We start from the raw sequence: 20,711 nt of genomic DNA, 5'->3' as shown, positions 1-20,711 counted from the left end.
AGAGCTTTGCGAGAAACTTTCGAGATTGGAGGGGAAATAAAAAGCGCGCGTCTCTCATTAACAAACATAAACACTCGGTATCTCGTTACTCTACTCTACTCGGCTGTAGACAATTCACTTAGCTTGTGGAAACGGATGTTTATCCGATGGATGCAACTTTTGCAAACTACTTCAATTTACACCGAAAGGTAACTTTTGCAACTTCAAGTTTCGTGACTGGGACAAAGAGCATATTTTCGATATATCAATCGCTGTCGCATTTTTGCACAATCATCCTTATATTTTATTTTGCAATTATAAATAAAATATTATCCATTTTCAATATATCAATTGTTAATATTTTAAGATTTTGAGAGACGCACGACGAGATTTTAAAATTCGTTAACTTCACAATTAAAATAGGAGACCATTTCTTCGTATTTTATTTACCTTCGCTGGAGGGGGAGATTGTGACGGACGAGGTCTGCGCACCCTCGCCCACCGAGGTGATCGCTGCGACAGTGAATTCGTACTGGCTCCTTTTGTGCAGATCCTCGGCATGATAGCTGGTCTGATACGGTGGCAAGGCCCTCCTGTGCCATTTGCTTTCTGGCCCCAATCCTCGAATATGCACGTTGTACGCGGTGAGATTGCCGTTGCTCTTCATGGGTGGCTGCCACGAGACAATAACAGACGTGGCCGAGCTGGCAACGGCTTTGATGTTGGCCGGCGCTTCTGGCAGATCCTCCTCAGTCACACAATATAAGGGCGACGAGGTGACACCGTCGCCTGCCCTGGTAGACGCTAGGACCTGGACCGAGTAGTTCATGTACTTCTCAAGTCCGTGAATCACTACCGTCAGGGCGTTAGTGATCTTCATCTCCGGTTTGGTCGACTCTGCCAGCGCATCTGTGCTCTCCCACATGACCTTGTAACCCTTCAAGATCCCGTTCAGGCTAGAGTCAGGCGGAGAGTCCCAGGAAACTTGCAGGGACGTCGACGAGAGTGCGGTGCAACGCACGTCTTGCGGAGGACTGCTCGGAACTGGAAATATTCAAGGTTTCATGAAATCACACCACCAATCAATATCAATCACCACAAAATTTCTCACGGATCACGTTGAGAAAATCATCTATCATCAAAATTTCGATCTATCATCAAAATTTGGCATAAATCATACAAATGTGTTAATTGACTTATAAATTTACTTATAAATTCCTTAATAACTTAAGGCTTAAAGATAGGCTAAAAGATTTTAATTTGAATTATTTAATTTTATTTATTTAAAATTATATATCTCCAACAAAAAACAATGTGAAATTGTGATAAACAAGAAAGACGAGTTATAGATACTATAAAAATTAGAGACGATAATATGATAAAATGATTAGTGATAAATGATAAGATGACACAATCAAATGGAATTAATAATTCCATTCTGGGGATAGATATCTACCCCCACTCCATCTAACAGAGCATTGAGACTCGGGATTCGGGATTCCCGAGCTTCTATTCTCGATAATAACGCTCCCAATAATCTGACAATGAGTCTCGCGAATCCAGTCTCGCAGACGGGAACGAGCAGGAGTGAGAGCAGATTTGCACGCCTCTAGGAATTATAAGAGAAGATATTTATTCATTACATAGTTTGACGCTACTTGTATAACAATAAAATGGATGGTTATAATAATAGTAATGGTAAGTAATAATAATAATGGATAAAATATGTGATATAGATGTAAATTGAGAAGCATATTGTGTTTGTGTGTATAATTTGAAATTTTAAATTCTTACTGTGTCAAAATTGAACATAGTTGAGAAAACTGCGTAAAATTATAATTGAATATAATTGAAATTTAAAATTAAGATAAAAAATTTTTAATTTGAAACTAAAACTTTTAGTTGAATTATTTGAAGAACTGCTGTTGTACTATGATGAAACATAGCAGGATTGCTTTAATTGTATTAGATTAAAAAATAAGAATTATTGATAAAAAAAGTGATATGTTTTTAATAATTTAAAATATAACAGGGCTAGAAATGAAACAAAGCTTAAGGAATATCTTTATGAACTATACTGTGAAGGCATTGAAAAGAGAGTTACGAAAAAAAGAATTACTTCCGGAGGGTGATAAAGCAACACTTGTATCAAGATTAATAGATGCATATGAGAATTCTGCAGAATGTCTTACAATTTACATATTAAATGCTGAGTCAATACAACAAGAGCTCAAATCCATGAAAGAAAAACTTGATTCTATCACAAATGAAAAAAAATTGTTGCAACAAGAACTCGAATCTGTGAAACAAAAACTTAATGTTTCTACCAAACAAGAAAAGGAACTGCTGCAACAAACATTAAATATTTCGAAGCATGATTATACACCGACGCAACGAGAGAGTATATTTTCGTCTTCTGAGATTCAGCCATCATCATCGAGAGTTATTTTGTCAACTTCAAGAGACACTTGTAAACATAGAAAAATTCATGGTAAGTAAAGTTAAGGTGTTATTATTAAGTTTATGATAAAAATAGAAATGATAAAGCGAATATATCGATTATCATTAGATAACAGTCGCAAAAGCTCACGTCATCGAAGATATGAATATGAGGGAAATTATCGAGGAGAAATATCGAGACGAGAAAGGCCGTACTAATATAACAAGATTAAGCATCTATATATATTTCAAAGATTAAAAATATAGAGAAAGTGGTTGAAGATAACAATCAAATTGAATTATAAATATGAAGGCAATAACCACTGCGCCAAGATGAACGTAGCAAAAATATATTAAATTGACTTATCAGCGTGAAGTCATAATGAATCGAATAATTACATGGATGTTGATCGTAGATGTAAAAAAGCTGAAAGTTATAATCAAATTAAAAGAATATTATTATTGCAAAAAAATTGACAGACTGAAAGTCGTCATCAAAAATTCGCATAAGTAAGAAACGCTGACAGTAATAGACAATCGCACGTTTCGAACCTTTATCGGTTCATTCTCAATGTCGAATTATAAACAATTATAGAAAAAATCACAATAAAAAGTCAAGCAGTAATGTCGCAAATAAACAATAAACTTATAAAAATTGAATTGAGTCGGCACATTATGCATCCGTGTACATTCACGTGTATGATTTTTAGATAAGTTGAGTAAAAATTATGACTCTAAACTCTTGAAATATTTTTACGATTTCAATAATCTAAGAAATATGAATACGATACAACTCATAAAGTGTATCGCATTTAAAAGGTTGGCATATTCGAGAGCAACATGACTGTATGCATGGAATATTTCAAGAATGTATTCGCACGAAAAGTTAAAGGGATTCGATGCCATCGTTGAAGAAGAGGAGCCGGGGAGGGAGAGGGGGATCGAAAATATCGGAGTGCACTTGGAAGTTTCGTCGGGTCCTTGAAAGGATCCGACGAGGACAGGATTAAAGAAGTTATTCGCGCGCGCGCGGTAGCGCGCATCTGAATTTATTATTTATATCGGAAGTCGCGCGACCGCGCTGCACGAGGTCGGTATTCATGACTGGAATTTGCGATAGGCTCGCGCGAATATTATTCTATTCATGAATTCTTGAAGATGTTCGCGACGCGAAAATGGACGTCTAGACGAAAGACGTCTCTTGCCTGAACTTGCGAATAGATTATATCCAAATACGTTCATGCTCAAAATACATATCACTATTCAATTCGCGATGGAATCTATGGAGCAAGATGAGATAAAATGCATTTCGATCGCCTCATTATATAGAGTGTTACGAATTTAAATGTTAAAACTTCGAGAATATAAGAGATCGATATCTACAAGAAAAGTCATTTAAAAATATGTTTTTACTTCAGCTTAAAAAAAATCGTAAAAAAAATAAGTGTCTCTTAGGTGTTTTTTTGAATCGATTGACAACGAACTGTCGACAAATCTAATTCACTAAATGTAGAATAATTAAAACTAAGTAATTCTAGTTTTAATTATTTTACATTTAATGAGTTAAATTGATCGAAAATTCATTGTTAATTTAAGAGAACAGTTGAGCGACCGAAATAAATAAATAAAAAAAAGTTAATTTTTTTTGTTTTTTACAACCTTCTTCAAATTTTTAAGGTTTGCCTTTTTTTAAAGTTATCGATCCTGAAGTTTTGACTTAAATTCAGGACATACTGTATAGACTAAAATTAAATTTGATGTATGAATAATTTAATACCATCGATGATTTAATTTAATATAATAATTTATCCTATGTAGGTTAAAGACGGACAGGCATTTTTTGCTGTTTTATATTTCAAATAACTAACAGAGATAGGTATCGATAGTATTTTTCACAGTTACTTACCATCTTCGAGTGTCGACGCCACAACTTCCTGCGTCATTGGACCGGGACCGAGGGCGTTGAACGCTTGAACGACCACGCTGTAACGCGTGAACTTCTTCAAGTTCGTCAAGTGATGCTGTCGTCCGGGCATGGATGTTCTTGCTAAACCTAGGGCGACGCTCGCCGTCGAGATCCGTCTTTCCACGGTTTTGTATGTGTATTGCTCCGCTCCCAACCTGAATTTCGCGAAAGTGTTCGTTACACCTGACTGATGTGATTAATTAGTTTTGTTGGAAGACCATCAAGTGTCTCGTTTTAACCCCAAACTCTGGGCAAACTTTTGAAGATGAACTTGATATTAGATTATAATGAAAAAAAATGTAAAACTTATATGGATTTATGTATCTACGCGTATATACGAAAGCAAAAAAATTATGAGAGATGTAATCTTGGAAATCTACTATACCTATAATATTTTTCAGGCTATAATTCTGTTTATTTCATTATCTATTTTAATTTTAGATTATCTATAATTCGCGACACAATAAATATTTGAGACAAAATTCTATTTATTTTATTTTACTGCATAAAGTCTACTTTAGATGGTCTATAAGAAAAGTTTAAAGAAAAAGAAAAACCATTTTCCATAGTTTTTTTGATACTAAATGCGATCTCATTTTTCAAAGAAAATTAGAAAAATTTATATATACATAAATTGTGTATAATAACAATTATAATTAATTATAATTAAATTATATAATAAAATAATATAATTATAATTAAATTATCCAATTTTTTATACATTGTCTAAACTTACGTTTATTACTATTTGGCTTTTTAAGTTAATAAATCTAAAAAATTTAAAATATATAGCAATAAAAATGAAAGTTTAAATAGTGAAAAATTTGATTGATTCATATAACTAGTTTGTAATAAATACAACACGTTAAAGCGAACGTATCAAAATGCAGCCCGTAAAATGTGAAAAAAAAGTTTTTCGAGGATTTGTCAGCATTGCTCTGGGCGAATAAATAACTGACCCCGAGATAGCTCGTTTATTAATGGCGCGTGAATTCTACGATATCAGCTGCATAAACGAGATCCAGGAAGTTGCAGTTCTGACAGTTTGTATGTATGTGCACATCTATGTATGTATTAGTGAGGAAACGCAAACTCCTATCAGTCGTTAAAATAACGGCGCCGTTTTCGGTCGTTACCTGTGTTCCTTGTAGCCGACATGATAACCGAGTATCTCGCCGTTCCATAAATCATGATCGGGCGGATCCCAAGTGACGTTGAACTCGGTCGAGCTGATGGGATCCACTTTGAGATTTCGCGGCGGTCCGCCGGGCTTCTCCCCCTCCGTTGTCGTCTCTAAAATCTATAAAGAAACCAAAAAAATTCTTTGAAGGAACGCGAACATCCGCGACATTGTTAACCTTCATCACTTTCATCACCGCACTCGTTTCTTCTTATCAATTTTTGTTAAACACTTCAGAGACCTCAGTAAAAAAACACACATGAAAGAAGCATCGCGCAGACAATCGATGAATATAAAACGAATTCGGTCGAATATATCCGATATCCAGCTTCAAAGCATCGTGTCGAGTATCGCAACTTGTTTCTTTAATCGTGCGAATTCTTCCCCGCGTAAAAAAAGAGAAGCGAATCGATATGTCTGAAGAAGCAACGCGACGCAATTTAAATCCAGGTCAACGGATGCGGTCTGTCCGAGGGGTGACGGACGGAGAAAGAGATTCGTTTCGGGGCGAGAGATAGCCGCTTTTTTTCCGCACGAGAATATCGATCGAGCTCGGTCACACACCGGTGTCCCAATTGTTTTAATTCTCGGGATGAGCGAGAACGAGGCGGAGAGTCGACCGGTGGGAGGGTCGACGAATATGGGATTTGAATAAATGTAAATGTCCGACCTGGCCTACGATACCTACGTCACTCGCTTGACTCCGACCCAGTTCGTTGTCCGCGTATATCCGGAATTGGTAAGTGACAGCAGGGCGCAGGCCGCCCACGTGGCCGCGAGCACGTGTACCTGGCACTGTCGTGTGGAACGTGTGGTCGTGCCATACCTCTGGAAAATTATATGTCATCATTTTGCGAGGGTTTCATCTCTCGCTTGAGGATCAATGACCGAGAACGTCTACCACGGATAAAACTGCTACTTAAATTCTGCGCAATCAAATTTTCCGCTTTTCATGTGAGGGAAATTGTTATTAAGTTCTAAGGGTATTTTACTGTCACTTCTTTGATCAAAAATTTAAAATTAAAGCTTGTAGAATATTTCAATAATTGCATTTATTAGATTTTCTTATCAACTTATTTTTAATCTTTACTGATGTAAATCTATCGATTTTTACATAACTAATTGGTATTACTTCTTAGTATAATTAAAAAACTTTACTAGATCTTTTTATTCAAATCGATTACGAAATGAATACACTTACCTGATTCGGTTTTATACTCGATTATGTATTGAGTGATCGGACTGTTTCCATCTTGACTGGTCGTCCAGCCTAGATTGATATGGCGACTGCCTTTCTCGATTACGTGAAGATTCCGTGGGAAGTCTGGCGGTTCTGCATTCAATATTGATATAATTTTATGGTCCTCTTTTACATCGACACTAAATTTCGTAATATTAAAAAAATGTTTTCACACACGTTTTTATTATTAATATACATCCGACATTTGTTTCTCTTTCACATATTTCAAATATTTTCCAAGAATATATGTTTCATAATAATTAGTGTGTTTTACATTAATAAAAATTTGATATACAGCAAAATTCCAGCATTTAATCTGCGATTTTAAATCATATTAGCCATATCCAATTTCCACCGCATTCTCTATTTAAAACATTTCACAACGCGAAATTAGACTTCAGTAATTAGTTGGAAATTTCGTCTAATTTCGGAACAGCATCAGCTCGCGTCGTGTCCAATGGAATAATTTTCGGTTATGGTACGATTGTCGCGTCCCACATTATGCATATTTCACCGGGTTATCCGGCGCAATACGTTCGCTCGAAGCGTATCTCTCATTTTGGAGAACATGTAGCATGCTCTCGCTGCGCGTGTACTTGTGCGAGCGTACATTAAATTAAATGGACGCGCGTTGTCGAGTGGCTGTATACATTACGATAATTACGTCCAGCGGAATAGCGTTACGCACAAATATCCGATGCCCCGAAGATATCATCGTGATACTATGCTCTGCAATAATTTCATACTCCGCGAGCGATAATCTGCCCAACGCAGCATGCAAACGATTATTATCACCGCAATAATGTCAATTTATTTAATATCGTTATTATTCCCATCATCCCTCTGTGCAACTATTGTTAATTAAATTTATTTCCGCATGTATCAAACTTACACTTTTACGACTCGACATCGACGATTCCCTTTGTGACACACGTTTTCCATTTATTCAGAATTTATCGGCCATTTATACGTACCTTGGATATAAAGATGAATCGTCATTTCATCGCGGCCATAAGTGTTGGACGCGATACAAAAGTACCTTCCGCTATCCTCGCGGCTGGTACTGATGAAGCCGAGAACGCTGACGACCCCATCGGTAGTATTGTCCTCCTTCAGGGTGTAACGATAATCGGGAAGCTTCGGATCCAATTGGGAGCCGGCCTTCTTCCAAGTTATCTTCAAAGGATGGTCGCCTTTCGCCTCGCAGCGCAGCGAGGCGTTCGAGCCTAATCTCGCGGTCTGATTGCGATGCTTCTCGACGAAATGCGCGGGAACTGTACAATAAAAAAATAATGCATGTAGGCGTAGATGTAGAAACGTATTTTGTTATCTCAGAATGATTCAGGATAATCAAGCAAATTTTATATTTTAATAAAATCGAAACTTTCTGATAAAGTACTAGTGGAAATTGACAGATTTAGTCAGACTGGCGAATAAGTTAAAAGAAAGAAATAAAAATGTAAATATTTATATAGGTCTAATCTATATAATTTATTTTATTATATAATTCACATAATTTCTTATTTATATATAATATATTATGTATATATATATTTATATTATATTTATAAGTATTATATTACAAAATATATTTTTTTAAATCACTATATATTTTTAAATTAGATCTATATAGATATTTTTATTTCTTTCTTTTAAATTATTTGACCAAATCCATCGTTTTTCATTAGTACTTCTATAAGAAAGATTCTATCTTATCAAGAAGTAAATCTTTACAATATATATAATTGTTTAATAATTATATTACAAATTAATACAATCAAAATTTAAATAAGAATTGAAAATGTAGAATGATAAGAGAGCGATTAAAAGATAATGAGAGAGATTTAAAAAATTTACACAAATCTTAATTTCATATTATCCCTGAAAAAATGTATTATTAAGTGATTTTCATCAAAAACATGTATTATTAAATGATTTTCACCGTTAATGTTTGTTCTGAAAACCAAGAGAGTTCTGCGTTCTGCAGAGTGAGTGTTCGGGCAATTTGATTATTTCGTGAGAAAATATTTCCCTATTGCCTCAGAAGGATAAAGCTCTAATTGACTGCATGGATCAATCGTCACGCTGTTGATAATGCGTGGAGTATCTTTTAGATCCAATTAGGGTTAATTGCCAATTAGTAGAGGAGAGACTAATCCTCCTGAAGAGAATTTTTGAGAAAAAGAGAGGTATACTTTTTTGTCTCGCAAAGCTTTAGTTAGCGCATTGAAGCCGCGATTCTTCGCAACTGCAAATGCCAACTGGAAAATGTGATATAATGCTGCAAAAAATGTAAAAAAAAAATGGCAAAAAATGACATTTCACATTATCAAATCTTCTTCTGACAATTACTAGACCATAAAAAAGATATTATGCAGCGTTAAAAGGGAGACCATCGAATAACTTTATCTTTTGTACTCCTTCTATTGTAATGAAAAATGAGATTTCACGCTTAGAGAATCTAGAAACTACTTATATAGCTTATAAAATCAAACCTACCATTGACGGTGAGGTAAACGACCTTACTGAGGCCAGCCCCGATGCCGTTCATAGCCTCGCACAGGTAAAAGCCCTCGTGATCCTCCTGCACTCGACCAAACACCAGCGAGCCGTTCGAGTGTATACTCAGGTCCTGCTTGTGTTCATGGCTGGTTATGTCGTGATAATCGCCCGGTTTTCTGCCGCTGCTGCGTCGCCATGTGACTGTTGGTGGTGGGAACCCTTCGGCGTGGCAATGCATGCTCAATCGAGGCATCCCCTCCGAAGCGCGGGCATCCTGCGGCTCCACCACCCAGCGTGGCGGTACTGATCCATAATGCGCGATTATTAATCGATAGTACCGTAGATATTCCCCTTGATAGCCGACGGCTACTGCAACGACGCGATCCGGAAGTTCGCCTCTACGCGATTGCGCTGTTTGCTCGCCAAAATCGAATTCCTTTATTTAATTTCAGATAAATTTTGGATTAAAAAGAATTTTATATCTTCTCTCCTGTCTGTTAAGTGATTATATTAAGAATGTTAAAGTTGCCTCGAATGATATTTTCGCTGAGGAAAAATTAATTATTCTCGGAATAAATTTCGTTTAAGTATTAAAAATTATATACATGTAATGAAATCTTGTCACTTCTAATAAATATTAAATATTAAAATGTGCTTTATCGAATAATGTTTCTATTCTCTACTTCGAGAAGAATATTCTGTGATCAATACAGTTTTACTTCAAATAGAAGCATAAGTAGATTTCCTTTTCGGGATTTCAAAATCATATTTGTTTTTTTTAAACAAAATCATATATTTGTTTTCTTACATAAATTGATTCTCTTTCTTTTTGTGTTGTATATAAAATTATTAAGAATTATCAAAAAATTATCAATAAAATTTATGTAAGATGTTTAATTATTTTAAAATATTTTATGTCAAAAGATAATATTTTGTGAAGAATTCATTATTTCACTTAAGTATTTTTTATGATTCTGCATTAATGTTTTGTATGCAAAATATTAAGAAAAATCGAGAAAACATATCGATTTAGTTTAAAGAAAACAAAAATAATTTTGAAATCTTCCAAGCGTCTCCATCTGAAACAAAACTGTGTGGATCAAACTTTATCTGAAAATATTTTCGCAAACTTTTTCTATAAAACATCTTAGAATTTATTCGAGATGACAGAAAAATCTGATAACTCATCTTGTACGTACACATATATGCACCCAAGTATAAAACAATTAATTTGAAGGAAGAACTAATTATATTAACGACTGTTAACGACTGTTCGACTCTCAATCGCGATGCTATATCGCAATTTGCTAAGATATAGAATTCGCCGAGAATGGAGACTTCCGAATATCGTCGCGCGACATTTCTTTGCTTTAAGCTTATTGTGCCGAGGCAAGAGCAAAAAGTTCCTGGGGAGAGGATTGGCCTACTGTAACTTCCTACTTTAGCTGCCACGAAAGTAAAGAGAAATAGGATTTGAAAATGCGCATAAGAGAGAGAGAGAAAGAGAGAGAGAGAGAGAGAGAGAGAGAGAGAGAGAGAGAGAGCTGCAGTGTCCTCTTGGGATTGTGGATAAACGGCATGAAACTTTTGCTGATAAAAATTATGGATTGTCCACTATTTGCCTCCTTTTGTCCTTCTCTCCCTTTTTCGTTCTTTCTCTTGCACATATCGGGACGGGAAAGAGAACAGATGGAAGAGAAACAGAGAGAAAGATAGGTTCGGAAAATAGAAAGGGAGAAAAAAACGTGTGCCAAACGTGCGCGCTGGATAAAAGATTTTTCCATCGAGAACAAATCATAAAATAATATCGATGATTAACACCGCGATAACCACAGAGAACAGAGCGATACAAGTGATACGATAAATCGGTGCTGTGCAAATCCAATAGAGCGTATATGAATGTGCACGATCAATTATTGCGTACAAATACACATATAAAGTGTACGAAATACGCATCCCATCTGAACCGAACGTTTATGCACCAAAATTTATATATATATATATATATATATATATATATATATATATAAATGCAAGCTCATTTACATAATGTGGCGCATATTTATGCGCTCGCAAGCAAATTATTCGTCCGATTGTAATTAATAATTGAAGGGTTGAGAGGATGAGGGGTATTATATCGTGAGAATTGCGTTACGCGAAAAATTTGTAATTTTCTGTTTCGATAATTTCGATCATTTAGACGATAATCTGTACGTGATGTTGTACAATAAAATCAGTAAAAAATCATGACGATAGTAAAAATATATATTTGCGCAAAACTATCATCACAATTTACTTTAGTCGATAAAGCGACAGTCTAGAGAGACACTAGGTATTTTTAACATAAAATTACATTTTCAATAGTTTTCTCTGTCTCTCCTCTGGAAAGCAATCAACGTGCCTTCTTGTTAATTTGAATATTTTGACTTTGATATCTAAACTAATGGCAATCGATCTCGATCCAATAAAAATGTAACATCCCTCAATTCCCTCCTGCCCCTCATTGCTTTAACGATTTCGCATCAGAAACCAATTCTTTCGACAAACGTGCGGATCAAACGGGACCGATTCGTCTCGGTGGGCTGGATAGGTAGGTGGCGAATTTTCGTTGACGTGGAGAGAAAGGAAAGAAGATGGTAAGAGGAGCGGGCGTTGCATCGGTGAGATCGGTGTGCCAAGGGATTAGAGACGCCAAAGATCAAATAAGAGAAAAATAACTTGTGAAAAACGTGTCAGTGCAGATATGCGTGTGCTATGATGAAATGAACGTGACTCGGTGCTCTAAAATTGAACTACGAGATTGCTGCTGTTGCTGCTGCTGCTGCTGCTGGCTCGTCTAATTCGCTGTGACTTACACATACGACGATATATGGTGCTATATATATGTATATATATGTGCGCAAAATCGAATTTTGTCAAGAGTGCCTGCGTATTGGCCCTCGCATGCAGTACATTTTTCATTCTAGGTTACTGCGATCGTGTTGAATATGATAAACGCGTGGATCTCATATCGGTCGAAATTCTATTTATATATTTGTATTATCTTTTTTTTTTACACATTTAATTGTACCTTTCTTTCAGCAATGATTTAGCGGTTCCCAACATGCTGTTAATCAATATGCTTGAGGCGTAAATTAATAAGACTTTTTTTTAAATTATTATTCGACGTAAAAAAAAACATTGGAAGGAAGATATATTATATTTTTCGCCAACGCTCTTTCGTAAGCGACCAAAGGGTTGGGTACCGCGTTTGCATTTGACACTCGCGAAATTTATGCGAGGGAGTGTGCGATCGCAGTACTTAATTATCGCGATAAAGGGGTAGAGAGAGGTGCGAGTTGGAACACGGTGCGCGAGGTGTTGGATACATATCTAGAGAGAAAATACGATATATGTGCGGTGAAAGACCGCGTGAGGGGGTGAAACAACGTTATATTATGCTGTGCTCAAGTGCGTTGGTGCGACGGGTTGCTGGCTGGGCGACTGCTGCTGCTGCTGCTGCTGCTGCTGCTACATCATTTCGCGCGTATCGTCTCGGAAAAGACTCTAGAGCTGCGTTTATCCGGACAATGCCGTTTATCCGGAATAGCGAACTGTCCTCTCGCGTATCTCGTGAATATTCGCTAGCGTTTTCAGAAAAATTCCGCGTGCGACTCTCTCCCGTTTTTTTTTTAACGAACAAACATTTCGCGTAGAAAAGTCATTTCGGTTTCAATTCTTTTGTGAAAAATTCATCTCTTATCTCAAGGAATAACTGATATATCTATACGAGATGAAAAAAAGTCGCGTGTGTTAGTGATGTAACCCCAATTCTGAAAACTTTCAAACGCAATACTGAACTGTATAAAATAATGCTATCTAGAATGTCCCACGAGTTAGATCTGTCAGATGCTGAAAATATTCAAAGAACTTTATATATAGTTCTATGATTGCTAATATGCAGAAAAGATAGAGAAAATTAGATATTGAGAAAAATTGAAACTACGACAAATAAGATATCATTGACAAAATTAAATCATAATTAAAAAATAATAATTATTGATTTAATTTATTTTATAATGCCATAAAGTACGCACTATATATAATTACTTTGATACTAACTCTAGTATATATTTAATATTTGAATTATCAAATGTAAGTTTTTTTTATCGATATGAAGTAGTGGATAGCGTTGAAAATGATCAATATCGGAAAAGAGGATACTCACGAGTATCGATTTAACATGTCTTTTAAGAGTGATTTAAACTTTAAAATCAGACACTTGTTACATCTCTCGCATTTCCTCTTGGGACATTCTACGATCTTAATTACACCGCGGACTTATCATGTCGCAAATAACTGGCAAAGCGCAATCGATAGAGAAATCAGCGGGGGATTTCTGCTATCAATATCAGCGTTAACAATACATGTACGCGTATGGTGGTCCCGTTTTAACGGCATATATGTCATAATTCACGAGGGGACGGATATTACTTCCACCCACACAAAGCTAGTCCCGTGGCGTTCGAATTTCGAGCGCGCGCGAACGCAGTCGATATTCTTCGTCGATATCCGGATACCCGTTCCTGCAAAATCCGAGCGCGCAGCCCTAGTGTGACTCGGGACCCGCATCATGCTACTTTTTGACAGACGGCTGCGGTGGCTGCTGCTGCTGCGGCTGCGGCTGCGCTTACGTGACGACGATACGGCGACCGCGGGTGGAATCGGAGGGTGACTCGGCGTTTTAAATCGCGAATTTGTAATATCGCAAGGTCCCCAGTGACCTGATCATCGGGGAATTTGATTTCACACTATCATCATAATTTATTTGAATTTATAATTAATAATTTATCGCGCATCCTCTCTTCCACAGTAAGACTAAAGATTGACAATTAATAACAATTATGCTTAGATACCGCAAAATGAAGTTTATAAAGTTTTACGTTAGAAATATTATCATAATGAGAAATATGCAGGAAGACATGTGCAGATTATTTTTCTTTATTTTGATAGATAAATATTTTAAAAATGCAAGTTTGGAAAAAAATGCTTTCATGAAGAGTTATTTAGAGTAACGTAAAGTGATCTTGTTTTGAGTGAAAATAGCAAGATAAATTTTTTAAATAAGAATCTTATTTTTTACATTTTTAATAATATTTTTTAAGATTAACTTAAAATCAAATAAACATTTTATCTCTTGACATTTCTCTTGAAAATTCATAACTTTAAATTATATAATTATATTAAAAACATCTGTATGAGAATATATATCTTAAATTTTAAATATCTTTGAGAATATCTTAAATTTTAAATATTTACATATTAATGTGAACCATATATACATACGTACATTTGTCTTTTATTATCTTTCCGTCTTTAAGCAAAGACTGGAAAGACTCTCGGATCGCAATCTTCACCCTCCGAAATCGTCCACTCGCCGCCGCTACACCATCGCGAATACAATAGTGCGCTGCCAGGTGCAAGACAGTGATGTGCGAGAGAGAAAAGAAAAACACACAGACTCGGTGCGTTTTTCGCGGTGCGGCACAGCTAGTGCGGTAGAGCTCTCTTTACTTTACCATGAACGATCAACTCGGCCGTCCATAGGACCTCGGCCACCGAATTGCGCGCAAGGCAAGTATAGTTGCCGGTATGAGCGGCGGTGACGCGCTCGATAACTATGGCGCTGGAATGACCGTCAATGTTGGTTACGCGCAGTCCAGGGGGTGTCTGCGAGTGGTGTCGGGGATCGTTTACGGCGACGGCAGCCGCCGTGCCGAGGGTGGAAATCGGCTCGCCGTCCTTCGACCAGATGATCGTGAACGGCGGATCGCCCTTCTCGACCATGCAGGTCACCTGGGCCCGCAGGCCTTCCGACAGGTTCTTCTTAAAGCTAAAGGGAGCTATGGTGGGCGGAACTGCACAAAAAAAGAGAGAGAAAACATGGTGACTGTGAGTGTAAATGGTATGGTGTGCGTGTACACGTGCGTAGACTTGTTGTAGAGTTCGTCTTGACGTCTTGAAGGTCGGCCTTCTCCGCTGCTGATCAAACGCGCCTTCTTCCACTCTGGACGTTCCTCTCGTGGACCTTTTTTGAGTTTGGCGTGTATCGCGGGTCGGAATCGCGAGAAATAAATAGACGGATCCTGATCCAACGTCATCCCGGAGGACGAAACTTATCCAGCGTCCTTCACCGAGATACCGAGAGATTAGTCCGGAGAAACGTGGACAAAATTGTTGAGTTAATAGTTTGACCGACGAGTTTCGCGGATCGGTTTACAACGACGGATCCATGGCCGAGGTCTGAAAGGAGTCTTTGAAGGCAAACTTCCAACGCACAGATTCCCAGACATACTTTTCGTCTCGCTAGAATGGATGGAAAAATGAGAAACATTATGAGATTCACGTTGATCAATTAGCCTTGAAAGGGAGAAAGAGCAATTCAATTTATCTGCGTCCCAACGCAATACGCTGTGTCATAATTGTCGTGTGATCGCGTAAGAGTGTGTCTGTACTGAAACAAACAGAGAGATAATGTTGAATTAAAAGTAGACAAAATTAAAATTGACGCAGCGAGAGAAATGTCGTTCCATTAACGTCGATATTAAATAATAAATGCACGTTTCACATTTCCTCCTCAATCATTTAACGCACGGAAATTTTCAAATTACTAAGTAGCTATTATTTATCATTACCGTTTCATTAAAAGCCATCTACGCGAGTCAAGAATATCTTCCCGCTTCACCGACGATGAAAGGGTTTATGGCCCCGCGATAGCATCGCGAACTGTACGTTTCCGACGTTTGCGGAGAACAAACGTCCCTCGAGTGTTTCGACGCTCGTTGTGAGTATTTCGCAAAATATCTGCAGCGACGAAAACAATCAAGCAGAAGCGAGAGGGCGAGGGCGAGGGAGAGAGATCTCCCTCCTCGTTCCCGGTCGTCGACTTTTCGATGGGAATACGCTCATCGCGAGACGAGCGTAATGCTGCGGAACAATAATAACTTGCCTCGTTGTGCACCTTGTGCGATACCGATGTATACACTGGATACAAGCTGGGGAACGCCAGAACCCCGGGGGTATTAGAACAGAACGCGACGGTTGTTTGAGAATAATTGAGAAACCACGCGCGCGTGGGTGGAGGCAACTAGATAGCAACGTAACGTGAGTAATGCCCAAAGAGGTCCGTCGCACGTATAAACGTTCGTATACACATACAAAAGCGAGGGGGGGGAGAATGGGGGAGGGAAGCAGAGTGGATGGGTTCTCGGGTGAGGCAATAAAGAAGCTCTTGCGGGAGACACATTGCGTTGATAAATTTGTGTCGCATAGTTTCGGAGCAAGTAGGGCGCGAATTCCCGGCGAAGATAATTTCGACGGTGCCTTAATTGGCATCTCCCCCCCCCCCCCAGCGTTATCGATAGCGAGCGCGTGACGTTAATCCGCGCGACTTTAGATTAGGAATTTCTTTTTACCTCCAGCCCCAAAAAAATCGCAATTTTTCGGGATTAAAAAATATCTTTAAAGATACAGGGGAAGGCAAGCGTTGTACCTCGTTTCTATATGTCAATATTCACGTAATTCGCGATAGCGGCAAAGATAAATAGAATCCTTCCCCCCCAAAGAGAAACTAATTTCTGACAGCACGGATTACTATTCGTACTTTTATTTCGCGCGTACACGAGGAGACACGGAATAAATAAATACGTACGTAAAGGACGCGCACAAAGGGGAGATATCTCCCTGTTTGTTCTTTGCTCGTCGACGAAATGCGGAAATCGCCCTTGGGCGATTCGTTCGCTCATCGTTGACGAGAGCTCCGTTTCGCTCGCAGCGATTCGCTCATTGAAAGAACAGACGCTTTTAATACACACGCCAGCCTCGATGGGGAGGAGATTCCCCCTGGGGAGGAGGGGTGGATGTCCTTACACAGGAATTGCATAATACGTATCGCGCATCGACGGTTACGAACGTGTACAACTCGTCCCTTCTGTACTCTTTAGTTTTTGAGTGATAAATATCTCTCCTCCATTTGGAGCGCTCTTTTTATAATGAAAGCCGAAACGAGGTTTGATATATAATCGCGAAAGAAATTCTCGACCGCGTAATCTTCGTCGAGAATTTTTTTCAGTCTTCCCTTTTAAATCACGCTCGATCGAATCTGGTTTTTACACGGACGGCGAAAAAAAGATCAGATCATTTGAATGTCGGAAGTTTGCGAGAGAATATCAAACTTTTTATCCCTATATCGACGGTTATTATTCCATCCGTGGATTGATCTTTTGCTTTGACCACGAGATTCGCGCTGAAGTGGGCGGCTTGAGAGTCGCGCGCGTCGATTAATAGCGACCATACTCGTACTTTTTTTGGCCCTTCATTTCTCTCCCGTTCTCGCCGGTACTCGTCGCGGCGCGATGGAAACGCGCGTAATCGCCAAGTACGATTGCAAGAGAGCTTTTAGCGGAATCACAAAATCGCGCGAGTCAAGGAAATAAAAATGGCCGTGCTACTCGAATATGGAGATTGGTTCGAAAAATTCTCTCGACGCGAGAACCTCAGAATTCGAGATTTTGCGGAGAGTGACAAGATTTAAAATAATACCACCCAATCCCTCCGAAATATAGCGAGATATTATTCCACGTTAGAAATGAAAACCACACACATATAACGAGGGGAAAAAAATCTTCGTTTTTCGGGCGAGATGAGTAAAAAAAAAAAGAAATTCAATCTGAAATGATTCTCGGAGCTTTTTTTTTTTGAGAGCGGGAGAGGGAGAGAGAGAGAGAGAGAGCTAGAGAGAAACGAGGCATCGAGGGGGGAGGGTTTCCGGCATCTGCCGGATTAGGCTGCGACCGCTGCGTACCATGGACCAGGAGGGATGCTGTGTGAGATGTCTTGGCGGCGTCATTGCTCGCCACGCAAGTATAGTTGCCGTCATGCGCGGGCGACGCGCTCTGTATCCTCAACGCGAGATCGAACTCGCCGATCTGATGCGTTTGGGCTTCCCGCGGTTTCAACGGCTTGCCGTCCTTCAGCCAGGTGATCTTCAGAGGCGAGTCACCCTCGCTGACCGCGCAGGTCACGTGCACCCGCCAGCCCGACTGGATATTGACGGGAAAACTAAACGGATCGATTTTAGGTGGTACTGCAAATTACAAGAAGCACGAATTTATTTCACGTCGCGACGGCGTGCATCGTCGTCGTCGTCCTCATCGCCTCGTTGCCGGAAGGAATCGAGTCGAGAGAAAACAGGGTTGTGGAGAGCGTTTTTTAAACATGACAAATTGAACGGAAATAATTATTCATATATATATATATATATATATATATATATATATATATATATATATTAATTGTTAGAGGGAATGCACTAGATTATCTCCAAGAATAGCGTTGATTTTTCCGGTGCCTTTAATTTAATTTAATTTTTAGTGTTTTAAAATTATTTTACCTCAAAAAATCTTGTGGAAAATAATGCAAAACTTATGTATTTGATATTTTTTTAAACTAAAAAACTCTATATAGTAGTTTAACAGAATATTCGATATACAATTTTCTTCTTCTCTCTCCCTCTCTCTCTCCATATATACTTGACTTTTACGATCCAATATCCTCTCGACTCAAAAAATTTGGGTTGGAAGTACATGAAGAGTTTCAAGATTGCGGGATCTAATTTTCTCGGTAACCGTTGCGAACACATTTTATATATCCTACCTGCATGCTTTGCTCGACATGATAGCGGCACAAAAATCATGATCATCTGAAATTGTCGTTAATCCAAGAGCAGTGTTCAAGATATAATATTATTAAAGTTGTATCTATTCCCTTAAAAACTGTGCTAAATACTATCATTAGAAAATACTTAAGGATTATTTTATGTAATTTAATTAATGGTACAACAGGGTCCCTAAATTTACTAAAATAATAATAAATTGCACATTTAATAATCAGTTGAAAAATTAATATATATGTGTAGGAATGTTTTAAAATGCTCCTTGTATATATTCATTATTAATGTACCAGAATGGCAGTAAATCCACACCTGTACATTGAGAATAAAGTACAGAAGTTTTTGCGAAATAATTTATCTTACGAAATATCCCGTTACGCGAAAAAGAAGTCTTACGACCAAGCGTAGGGCAGCCTTTTGCGGCAGAAATGAAGCGGCTGGGATTTCTTTTTAAATCATAGAAAGTTCGTCGCACACACATACATACGTACTGTCATATGTACAAGATAGAGGAGTCTCCGTCGTTCGATCTCAAGAAATAAAATGTGTACTCGTAGTTCTTTTCCTCTCTCTCTTTATCTTTTTTCTATATTATACACTGTATGCGTACTATATATTATATGCGAGAGAAGCGCTACAAATTTTTCTACGACCATTCTCTCCGCGGTGTGACGCATATCGAGAGGAAAATTGTCGTGCTTCAATACGCGAGATAAAAATTCACGATTCGATAAAATGTTCGCGCAATCCTACGCGCACGGCTATCAATTTAAAATTCTTCCACCAAGAAAGACGAATCGGACATTTCCTTGATATATGCGCTCGAATTTTTTTTTTATCGACCACTTGCTGTATTCAAGCTCGCGTTATAACTCGTGTCTTGAATGACATATAATTTTTATATAATAGTGTGTATTTTATATATAATAGAGAGGATATTCTAAAACCAACAAAAGAGGATATTCTTTTGATAAGAGATTCTGTAGTTAATTTGAAGAATTTTTCCTCGATAAAAATATCGAGGAAATTATCATTTTTTTGCAAGTTTTCAATTTTTGTTATCATATATCCTTAATTAAGTTTTAAATTAAAATTCTATTAAAGTAAACTTCGTCTAAAATTAATTCAAGAATGTTGTTTTTAATCTTTTAACTCTATAAAGTTTAATTTGCGAAAAATCCTTTTTTTTCAATCGTTTATAACTTGGAAATTACGATGATGCGACATTTTCACTGAAAAAAAGTTTCTGAATTATCACGAAATGCATTATTAAAAGCACATCTAGTGTGGGATGCTCTACTATATTGTTTTATTACATCTTCGTTATTATTTTATTCCTTTTTAAAATTTTTTAAATTATTATTATTCTATTCCTTCTTTAGAATCGTTTAAAATTCGATTTGATCAGCAAGCAGTTAACAAAAGATTCGAAGTTTCGCGATTTTCGCGTTTAACAGAGCACGGCAAATCCGCAAACGACACGGCGTACTGCGCGACTTCTTCCGATAAATCGACTTTATCATGAAAACACTTCGTCGCGATTACTAGACGGTCGACTTTGCGGGCGACCTCGAGGGAACCGCGAGAAACCCCGATAAAGCGGATCACCGTTATTGTTGAACAAGAACCTCGCTTGCGGGACACTGTTGTTCCAATTTAACCGGACAAGATAACCATAAAAAAATAAAAAGATATC

At 37.8% G+C, this 20,711-nt stretch overlaps 2 protein-coding genes across 5 annotated transcripts in view; one reads left to right on the top strand and one right to left on the bottom strand.

The window, feature by feature from the left end:
- The window catches only part of LOC105249744 (Down syndrome cell adhesion molecule-like protein Dscam2), a 161,438-nt gene that overhangs the window by 6,658 nt on the left and 134,069 nt on the right, over positions 1-20,711 (bottom strand). For all 4 annotated transcript variants that reach the window (XM_025406816.1, XM_025406817.1, XM_025406818.1 and 1 more), the window contains 8 exons: positions 14,865-15,203; positions 9,304-9,609; positions 7,779-8,078; positions 6,766-6,897; positions 6,253-6,392; positions 5,521-5,684; positions 4,325-4,539; positions 430-1,023 (listed from right to left, as the gene is read on the bottom strand). In XM_025406816.1, coding sequence (XP_025262601.1) covers positions 430-1,023; positions 4,325-4,539; positions 5,521-5,684; positions 6,253-6,392; positions 6,766-6,897; positions 7,779-8,078; positions 9,304-9,609; positions 14,865-15,203 — 2,190 coding nt within the window. The remainder of the gene's footprint in view (positions 1-429; positions 1,024-4,324; positions 4,540-5,520; positions 5,685-6,252; positions 6,393-6,765; positions 6,898-7,778; positions 8,079-9,303; positions 9,610-14,864; positions 15,204-20,711) is intronic.
- On the top strand, positions 1,492-4,035 carry LOC109609898. Its single transcript, XM_020027076.2, has 3 exons — positions 1,492-1,677; positions 2,012-2,470; positions 2,549-4,035. Exons 1-3 carry the CDS (start codon positions 1,653-1,655, stop codon positions 2,635-2,637), a joined length of 573 nt encoding a protein of 190 aa, XP_019882635.2. The 5' UTR covers positions 1,492-1,652; the 3' UTR covers positions 2,638-4,035.

This window comes from Camponotus floridanus, unplaced genomic scaffold (genome assembly GCF_003227725.1).
Source record: "Camponotus floridanus strain SB8 unplaced genomic scaffold, Cflo_v7.5 scaffold156, whole genome shotgun sequence".
Lineage (NCBI taxonomy): Eukaryota > Metazoa > Arthropoda > Insecta > Hymenoptera > Formicidae > Camponotus > Camponotus floridanus.
The sequence above is the reverse complement of the archived record's forward strand: the minus strand, read 5'-3'. Positions and strand labels throughout refer to the sequence as shown.